Below are 9,973 nucleotides of genomic sequence, written 5' to 3' on the forward strand. Positions count from 1 at the left end.
AGTCTTGGGCACAAGCCTGGGAAGCCATCCTCAAAAGAAAGCTAGTTGAAGTTTCGGAGGAGAGGGGATAGGCGGGCCAGCGTGGGGGGTCTCTGGCAAGCCCGTGCTGATGCGGAGTGGCAGGGAGCGCGAGAGGGCCAGAGATGTTCCGGGTGAGTTGGGGCAGCCTGGGCCGGGTGCTTCCCAGGGCGCCCAGGATCCTTGACAGCTGTTAAGCAAGCGAGGTGAGCAAGGATTCAGTGCGCCCCTCCCCCGCCCCAAATTCTTCCTGTGTTTGAAATCCTTCAGGTTTCCCGAACCCTCGGGCCCCAGCCAGGCGGGCATTGTCTGGGAAGCGGCTGTGGGTTGTCGGAGCGGCAGCGCAGCCTTTGTTGTGGGGCCACCTCTAGGTTCCCTCTAGCTCCCTGGCTGGGGCTGCAGTGTGCGTGCCGGGAGGGGGGGCGGTGCGGGAGCCTCACCCCCTCTCCCTCTTCCTGGCCCCCCCCCCTCCAGCCGTCCGGATGACCACATGACCAAGTGGGCTCTCGGCCAAGCCCCGAGCTACAAAATGCAGCCCCTAGAGTGAGCAGGGAGCATTCTCGCTGGCAGCCTGGAGCACGGGCAGCCGGAGCCGCGGCCGAGCAGCCAGCCGCCGGGAAGGAGCTCGCTGCCACCCGGCAGCCGCTGGAGCCAGCTGCGTGGCGCTGCCCGCCCCGGGGAGGGAGCTGCAGGAGGCGGCAGGCGGCAGGCGGCAGGCGCGCGGCCCGGGAGCCCCGCGAGCCCCGCGCCCACCGGCCCGCACGAGCTGCGCCTGGCGCCCCGCTCGGCCTGCGGACGCCCGGCTCCTGCGCCTCCCCGCCACCTGGCCAGGCCCGCGGCGCGGCCGGCCGAGCAGCATGGATCTGCAGCTGTGCGTGCGGGCGCTGCTGCTGCTCTGGCTCTCCCTGACCGCGGTGTGTGGAGGTGAGTGCGAGCCGCCCGGACGCCCGCGCCGCCCGCGCCTCCCGCGCTGCTTTCGCGCTGCCCCGCCGCGCGCTCTGCTCTCCGCCTCCCGGAGCCGGGCGCCCGCCGGGCGGGAGCAGCCACGCGCCGGCTGCAGGCTGACAGGGCGCCCCGGCGGGGGACCGGCGGCTGCGGCCTCGGACATCACCCGATCGGCGCCTTGCCCCTCACAGTCCTCGGAGCGCAGGCCCTCAGGAGTGCTCCGCGTGTCCCGCGCCCCGCATCCCATTTGGTGGAGGGTCGCGGGGGGCATGTCCCGCGCCCCTCGTGGGTCAATGGAGGGAACTGACCTGAGCCCGGTGGGCTGGGCCCCCTCGTTGAAGGGTTTCTGCACCCTGGGGGTTAGGAACCGGCGGCTGGTCTGGTCCGAGGGGGCAGAACACTGGACATGATGTGCCAAGATGCAGACGTGACACTTGTTGCATACGCAGGAGCGGAGCTGGGGGAGTGGAGCCCAGCTGCTGCTCCTTCCAGCCTGCATGTGAGCGGAGGCAGCCTCCCCCTGGCCAAGCTGGGCAGCGCCGGGCCAGGCTGGTCTTCACCCTTACTCCAAGGTCCCGTCTGGTCTGTTCTGCTCCTGCACGCAAGGCCCACAGACTGTTCTTAGATATCCTGGCTCAGGCCTCCCCTTTGCCCCAGGCGCAGGCATTCTTCACCTCAGTGACCCTGTCTCCAGGCACCAGACTAGGAAACAGCGCCTAAGCTGACACCTCCCTGCCGCTCAGGGAGGGGGAGTCAGTCCTCTTGCCCTCACCTGCACCACATCTCCCGCCTGGCATACTTGGCACTGGGGCTCCCTTGCCCTCCCCAAGCCCCAGCAGTCCCACCCTGGGCTGCGCGTCCTCTATGTGTCAGTGTGTCCCGAGGCTGCCAGATCCCACCTCCAGCTGCCACAGTCCTGTGACCTGGCTGTCACTGCTGCCTGCCTGGCACCACAGAAGGAAAGGCCAAGACCAGGAGGATTAATGCCAGTGCCAGGGCTGCAGTCACAGGGAGGTGGGAGCAGATGAGAGAAGAGGGCAGGGCAGCAAGTTTCCTACAGGAAAAGCACAGGGCCCCATTTGGTTCCAGACCCTCCAGAGCAGAATGGCCTGTAGCCCAGGGACCTCTGAGGGGCCCGATGGGGCTCCACCTCTCTCTCTATAGGTCTCCTCCTTTCTCTGCTCTTGTCTCATGGCACTGCCCTGGCCCTGGGAGTGCTGCCTGGCTTCTCAGAAAGGTGCATTGGTTGGGTCTGGCATCACCTGCCTTCAGCTAGCTGTCCAGAGGTCTTCCTCTCAGGGCCCGAGCTCTGGGTCAGGCACCTCCTTGGTAAGGAGGGAGCAGGCTTTTTCCTTGGAAACTCTTGTCAGGCAGCCAATGGCAGGAAGAGAGCGAAAGATCTGAATGAAAGATGCCACCTGGGCCTGTCCTCCATGAGCCTACCATCCAGGGCAGATGACAAGACAAGACACCCACCTGGCACCACTACTAGTAAATAGTCTAAAGCAATGCCTCCAGGAGGAAAGAGTGGGCACACCAGAGGAAGCGAGCTTTGCCTGACCTGCATGCCTGCTGCTCCCCTAGAGGTTATGGGGAGACCCTTGGCCAACTGAGCACCACGAGAACCCTGGTAGAGGGGAGAGCTGGTGTCACAGGGAGGGAACAGCGGGTCTGGCCCGGACCCTGCCACTTACTTTAATCCACCCTTCTTCCTTCTCTAGGCCATGCATCTTCTCTCTGTCCTGACGGGGTAAATTTGTTCCCTTCACATTTTGCTTAAGCCCAGCACAGTAAACTCCCAAGGCTCCTACTGCTTCTTCCACCACACGGCCTCTCCCGGAGCCGAGGAAGGGCGCCAGGTACCCATGTCCTGTTCCTCCCGCCTTCTCTCCTGGGTCAGAACCAGGAACCCAGAACCACCTGGCCCTTGGCCCAGACTTGCGTGCTCTCCCCACCCAGAGTCCCCCGACAACATCCCAGGCCCAAAAACCACGCTTTCTCCATAACACTCTGTCCCAACTTGGAATGCCCCCCCCCCCAGTACACTCAGACTCCTCCACTGCCTCCTGACCTGGGGTACACTTTGCTCTTCTGAGTCCGAGAGCCACTGGGCCAGGGCCAAGTGTTCCTTGGTCTTCGTCTGAGAACCTCTCTTCCTCTCCTTCCTCTCCCTCTCCCCAGCCCCAGCTCAAAGCCTGCAGTCGGGTGACAGTGTGAGAACCGCGTACCCCTCCCGCTCAGGGCCAGGGCGTGGTGATTCCATTCCCAATTTCTATGCACTAAGCGTCCATGTAACCTGAGCCGGGCCTCTCGGTGGCACAGGACTCATGCAATTGAAGTGGAGGCCAGGCAGCCTGAGCATAATGTGTCCGAAGGCAGCAAAGCTGACATGAGAAGATCACTCAGGGCACTGGGATGGCAGGCTGGACCAACGCAGGAAGCTTCACCCTGGAAACCCTAGAGTAGTGGAGGGGACATAGCCAGCAGGGTCCCCGCCAGAGCACCCATGTGGCCTTTTAAAGCCATCACAAGATAGGCTAGATGACAAGAGGAAAAACAGGTGCGTCGTTCCTGGTGAGGCTGGTTTGTTCCTGAAAAGTCACATGTACCTCTTTGTGTGCTGGCAGGCCTGGAGTTCAGGCTGCCTGAAAATCTAACCCTGTTCCTTGCTCACTGTGGGTCTCAGTGCAGAGATGTTGGGGCTTCGCTGCTGGTGGTGCTTTGGAGAGTGATGGCTCCGGTCCCTCTAGGCTGGGGATTCTTTGGAGGATTGCTCCAGCCCCCCTTTAAGTAGCAAGTGAGTTATAAACTGTTTAAGTGCATTGAGAATAGCCCCCATTTGGAAAGGGGAACTCTTTTGTATAACCAGGCTGTCTGCAATGATGAGAATTAACAGCCTCTAAAAGTCCCTTTGGACAGGATAAAGCCTGGGTTTCAGGTGTCAGCTTATCTTAGGGTGAGCCAGACTCAGAATCAAAAGTAGGAAACAGGTGGGTGATGGGATCAGGGTGCGGGAGGAGCTGCAGACTTCCGGCTACAAGGACAGTGAACCCCCCCCCCCCCCCCACCGATGGGATGCAAGATGCCAGGAGCTTCTGAGTGGCTGCTCTCCAGGGCCTGGCTGAGTGCAGTCAGCTCAGGTCATTCTCTGCAGGCTTCAAGTCTGGACGTGTCCCTGGCCAGAGTCCGAGGCACCATCCTTGTTCCCCATCCTGTTTCTCCATCTCCCCTCCCCCCATTAGGACTCATCACCCTTAGCCCTCCCTCCCATCACAGCCCTGGGTGCTGAACTTTTGGAGGTGATGTCCCCCCAATCCGGGCACTGCATTTCTCTTCTCCATGCTCACTGTACCCCTGGGGCTGTAGCCTGTGCCACTGCCCCATGTCCACTCCAGCCCCAGTAGTTGGCAGGGACCTAAGAACCAAGGTCTCACTTACATTGTCAGGGTCCTTCCCTGCACCTGGCCGTGTCCCCAGCACAGTCCTTCCTGCCCCAAAGATTTCTCCCATACGGGCTCCTCACCCGAATCATTCTTATCAGCCTCAGGGGGCAGGGAGAACCTTGAGGGGACCCCAAAACACAGGAAAGCAGCTGGTCTAGGCGGCTTAGTGAAGGTCCTTCCCTCCTGGGCCCAGGCCCTTTGCCTACTGGCCTAAAGTGCAAATCTAGTTTGTACTTTAATCCTCATTAGGTGATGGGCTTAAGGGAGGCACTGACATATGAGCCCGGAAGCACAGAAATGTGACTGGTAAACAGCAGGGTTGCAAGGGGCCTGTGACTTTTCTTGGGGAAGGAGGGTGGGGGACTAGAGTGTGCGTGTGTGCGTGGTGGGTGTGTGTGTCTGGGTAGAGAGCAGCAGGCCCCAGGAAAGCAAGAGGAGGAGGAATCACATGAGCCAATGAACCAAGGAAGGATGCTGGAGGCAAGGAGGAGGGAAAAGAGGGACAGCCAGGGGCATGGCTGGTGGGGGGTTATATGGAGACTGTGAACTAGTGGTGGGAATTCTTGGATAGATGGAACTGGGGCTCGAGGATCAGGGGTAGAGCTGAAGGTGAACCTGATGATGTGGGGGAAGAGAGGCTGGGGTGTCTGATCGCTGCCTTGGAAGCCGTGTTTCTGCAGGCCAGCCCCATACTGGGCATTGCACAAGTACCCTGCCAATCTGCCCCTTGCCCAGCACCATCTCATCTCCCTGCTCTGCCTGCTTCCAGCCTTCCTTGGCTGCACTGCAGCCTCCATGAGAGCCAGCCCATGTGCCTTCTCCCTCACCGAGACCAGGAACACCCAGCACCACTTTGGAGTCTATTGCCAGGGCTTGGGCTGGCATCAGAAGGCTTCTACTCTAAGCCAAATGTGCACAGATGTAGGGCAGGGTTCAAAAGAGAAGAAGAGAAGCCAACCGGGCTTGAAATGGCAGGAATTTACATTAGATACAGGATGGGCATGTGATGTGAGGATGAAAGGAGATAGGGCATCTGGCGGGGAGGTGCCAACTGCAGCAGCCCAGCCCCCTCCTCAGGCACAGACTTGCTGCTTGAGGTGACCTTTCATGCCTTTGTTTACTCATTTATTCATGGAATAGCTATTGGCCTCTAAATCTGATCACAGGCTGAGTAAAACCCAGTATAAGGCACATGTAAGAGTCAGAGGCACCCCCCAGCCACTCCCACAAGGTGGCCACAAGAGAAGTGATCCCAGGAGATGCCTAAACACTGATGAGATGCCAGGGGTGAGGTACGAGATCTCCAGCACTCAAAAGTGGGTCACTGCATAGTGAGGGAGCTAGGAGGACAATGACATCATGTTCCGGATTTGGCTTTAAAGATACTTCAGCAAAGAAAAAAAGGGGCTAACAAAGGCATACATGACTCCCTCTGGATACCTTGAATCTGGGTGATGGGTACGTGGTGGTGGAGGCATTTATTTCACTGATGTGTTGTATGTGCGAAGCTTTTTAAGCGTATTGGTTGTGAGGGTGCAATGGGAGTGTTAGTGCCTGCTGTGCCCCAGCCAACCACATGCATAGTGCCCGAAACCGCACTCCCAGTTTTGTTCTAAACAAAGAACAAGTCTGTGCCTTTCAGAGACATGACAAGACTGTCAAAAGGACAGAAACTCAGCTCCATAAATTTCAAGATGTGAGGAGTAGGTTCCATTTGCCCCTAAGACAGTGTAAAGATTGAAAATTGTTCATCAAGATAGAAGACAAAAACAAAGGACAGCTCTGAGCAATGCCACCTCATGGAGAGGTTGTCCCCTGCCACGGGCCTGCGGGCTCCGGCCCCCTGCTTATGTGAACCAGCCCTCCTGCTAACAGGCTTTCTCCTTGCAGGGCCCCTGCTGCAGCCTTCTGCCAGGAAGGGGCTGGAGGAAGGCAATGTCCGCCACCTGGTGCAGCCCAGAGGGTCAAGGAATGGACCAGGGCCCTGGCAGGGAGGTCGGAAAAAATTCCGCCGCCAGCGGCCACGCCTCTCTCATAAGGGCCCCATGCCTTTCTGAAGCAGGTACTTGAGCCTCTGGTCAGTGGGTGATGTGGAAGGGCTGGGGGAGGATCAGCCTGGAAGCTGGATGACCCTGTGCTTATCACTGGTCACACACCTGCCCCAAGCAGTCCTGGCATCACACACAACACAGGGGCTTACAGAGCCCCCATCTCACTCCTTCGTTTTGCAGAAGAGGAGACCGAGGCCCAGAGAGGGGCCTGACACTTAGGAGCCAGTCTCCTGGCTACTCAGGAGTTGGGTGTTGGCTCCCCTCCACCCTGGAGTTGGGCAGGCTGGCCTACTTGGAGAGTTCTAGAAGTCCTAGGGGGCCTTGATGAGCTGTGGATCCTCAGCAGAAGGGGAGGGCCTGGAAGGGGTCAGAGAGCCTTGGGGGTAGCAGGCAGAGAATTGGAAGAATTGCCCAGAGCATGGGAAGGAGAGAGAAGCCAAAGACAGTGTCAGGGAGCTGGCCTAAGCCTGTCCCTGAGGCCTGGCCTGTTGTCTCTTCCCCTATAGCCTGGACGGGTGGCACCAACTCAGCGACCTTGGGCTTTAGGTTCAGGACTGTGAGGAGGAGGGGCCAGAATGAAACCTGTCCCATTCCCCCCCTCCCCCCCCCCCGGGATTCCTTTGACCTAGGACATGTCAATGATTTCTTTCTGGTCCTTTTTGTCTCTTTAGGACTGAAGGGGGCCTCAAGTACTTCCCCCCTGCACTTCTCTCTGCTCCATAAATGGGCCTGCTTCCCTGGAGCCCTTACATCCATTCGCCTCTCATCTTGCACTCGTCCCAGCTGCTGATGGTCCCAGCTCTTCTCACCCACCAGCCTCCCTGAATGACATGGTCCTGCCCCAGTTCGATGATTCTCTTTCTCTCCGAAGGATCCATTCAGGCCCTCTTCCTGGCCCTTCTCTGGACTGACTTTGGAGACCCAGCACTGGAAGGCCGTCATTCTTCCCTCTGGACCTCCCCCTGCTCCAGTGTCCATTGCTCCCACCCAATACCCCAACCCTTCCCGCAGCCCTCCCTCCCTCAGGTTTGCCCTGGGGGCTGCATGGAAACACTCTCTTCTTCAATGGGCTCCAGCAGGTCTCAGGTTTTCATGCCAGTTGGACCCTTCAGCAGGCCTCAGAGGGAAGTAAAGAGATGAGCAATGAGAAACTCTAGTTAGAGGCCAGAGGCCTTGGCATGCAGACAGGGTGCCTTGGGGGCATTGGGGTGGCGGGTTGGTGCTCTGGTGGGGGGGTGTAGCATTAGAGAAGGGGAGGAATCTCAGCCCCGCGTTTGGCCTGGTTAAAGGAGAGGCAAAGGAGAAGGGCACTAAGCACTCTGTCACTTCTCTCACCTCACTGTGTCTTCTAACACTCCCCCCAACTCATGGCTCCCCAACTTACTCTGTCCCCCTCACCAGCTAGTTCAAGCTTGAGCTCAGGAAGTGGGGGGTGATGGGCCTGAGGTGGCTCTACACCCTCCCGGAAGCAAAAGCCAGGCAGAAGTGCTTTTGCCAAGAATCATAGAATAGCAGAGCTAAAAGGAACCTTGCAGGTCACTTAGCTCTGCCTCCTTCTGCAAACTCCTGCACAGACAGAGGCCTAGAGAGGGACAGTGACCTGCTGAGGGTCACTGTGGAGCCTGAATGAGGACCTAGGGCTCCCAACTCCTACTTGATGATGCCCTCTTCACTCTTGATGTCTTTTCAAAACCAATTAAGTGCCTTTTCTTGGGGTTGGGGCTGGGGGCAGCTGGGAGGGGAGAGGAGAGCAGACTGTGAGCTGCCCCGTGATGGCAGTGGCGTGGGGACAGAGCTATTGAGAAATTCCTTAACTGGCCAGCAGACCCCATGCCTTCAGCACTCCCAGACCCCTGGTATTTTCATAGGGGCAGCTCAAGCACCCAGATGAGATGACCACTCCCACCCCAGCCCTAGTTTTCAAGAGCTGGGAGGTGCCTTAAGTAATTGGATCAATAGCCTTCCCTTCATGTTGACTGAACCTTCTTTCCCAGTGGCCTTCCCTTCGTGGGAGGGGGAAGGGGAGAAGAAGGGAGGGAGGGAGGGAAGGAGAGAAGGAAGGGAGAATGGGATGAAATGCAGGTCTGAGCGGGCTTCCTTCTCAGAGGCCTCCTAAGAGGGAGAAAAGGGGAGACAAGAGCCTGATGGCCACCTATGTGTGTTTGGGGGCAAGGGGAGTCAGGGCCCCTGAGTCCCACAGTAACCCTGATGTTGCCTACCCGCCTCTCACCCTTACCTCTGCTGCTGCTAACGCTGCTGCTGCTGCTGCTGCTGCTTTAAGGCCCACCCTGGGGAGCTTGGCTGGGTGCTCGCCTCCCCCACACCCCTCAGACTCAGAGTAGGGGCTGGCCAGTGTCCAGAAAGCCTCTTCTGCCACTGATGCCCCCACCAGGGGTTGGGCTTTCTTCCTCCCCCTCTCTGTATCTCTTGCCTCATCAGCTACCCAGCCCCATGGGGAAGGAGGGACAAGGGGGACAAGGGGGATGGCAGAGAGCAGTGGGGGGCTGGAGGCTTGTCTTATTTAAAATGGTTGTGTATGATTCTTGTACTAATTTATACAAAGCTATGAAGGCCCTTTTCATTAAGAAAGTGTCCCCTCCCCATTGTTGTGTTCACTGTGTTTGTAAAGATTGTTCTGTGTAAATATGTCTTTATAATAAAGAGTTAAAGATGACAGTTTGCCCTTACTCCTGGAGGTCATATTCAGGAGAGATGTCCCTGTCCCCTGAGGGCCATGATTGTCCCCATGCCCACATGTTGCGCGTGCAAAGGCAGTATGCTTGCATCCTAAATCGGTTCCAGGCCAAACGGCCACACACCAGTTTGCTGCAAAGTCACAAAAGGAATCTCTGCTCAATGGCTTGTTCACGTAAAACTCAGTCCACTTCAAAATGTTTGGGAATCTGTTTGGGTGTCCTAATTTTTCTGCAGTGTCATTTAAAGGATTTTTAGAAAGCAATTTATTTAATTCTGATTAAAGGTGGGATTTCTACTAAAAATTGTTTTGTATCCTTGGTGGGTGTCTTCTAATTTTATCTACTTTTGAACACTTTCGGGACTTTTTAGCCAGTTCGCCTCTCTTGAAAAATGTTGTTTCCTGCAATAAATACATTTGGTCATGATGTTGTATGTATGATTTTATGTTTCACAAAGTAGAGCTGCTTGATGAGTGAGAGAGCCTGACAAATAAAATACAAGGAGCTCGATGCAAGCTGCCCCGTCTGTCTCACTTCTTCATGCTTGTTGTCAAAATGCCACTACCTTGCAGGACAGAAAGGAACATTGGGTGCTTGCTAATTCTGTTAATCAACTTGTTAGGTGCACACAGGCGTATAGGATGCAAAGCAAAACCCAGCTCGAAAGAGTCTGGAATGATCAAAACGGTGCATTCGATACATCTTGTGGGAAATGCAATAGATTTGACAAGTATCTAGTGTAGAAATATACAATTTTAAGAGAAGGTTTTCAGCAAACTTGCTAAGAAGTCATAAAACTGCTCAATAGCAGATGAAATAG

The 9,973-nt window shown here is 56.9% G+C and overlaps 1 protein-coding gene across 1 annotated transcript; it reads left to right on the forward strand.

Moving 5' to 3' along the window:
• The first annotated feature begins 875 nt into the window (after positions 1-875).
• On the forward strand, positions 876-9,579 carry APLN (apelin). The gene is made up of 3 exons (XM_087813640.1): positions 876-942; positions 6,297-6,468; positions 7,129-9,579. Exons 1-2 carry the CDS (start codon positions 876-878, stop codon positions 6,461-6,463), a joined length of 234 nt encoding a protein of 77 aa, XP_087669766.1. The 3' UTR covers positions 6,464-6,468; positions 7,129-9,579.
• Positions 9,580-9,973: the final 394 nt, after the last annotated feature.

Source organism: Miniopterus natalensis, chromosome X (genome assembly GCF_054644295.1).
Source record: "Miniopterus natalensis isolate mMinNat1 chromosome X, mMinNat1.hap1, whole genome shotgun sequence".
Classification (NCBI taxonomy): Eukaryota; Metazoa; Chordata; class Mammalia; order Chiroptera; family Miniopteridae; genus Miniopterus; species Miniopterus natalensis.

Coding starts and splice junctions, on each gene's coding strand:
- APLN (XM_087813640.1), top strand. CDS start 876: ATGGATCTGCAGCTGTGCGTGCGGGCGCTGCTGCTGCTCTGGCTCTCC. Junction 943..6,296: donor CCTGACCGCGGTGTGTGGAG/GTGAGTGCGAGC, acceptor TTCTCCTTGCAG/GGCCCCTGCTGCAGCCTTCT.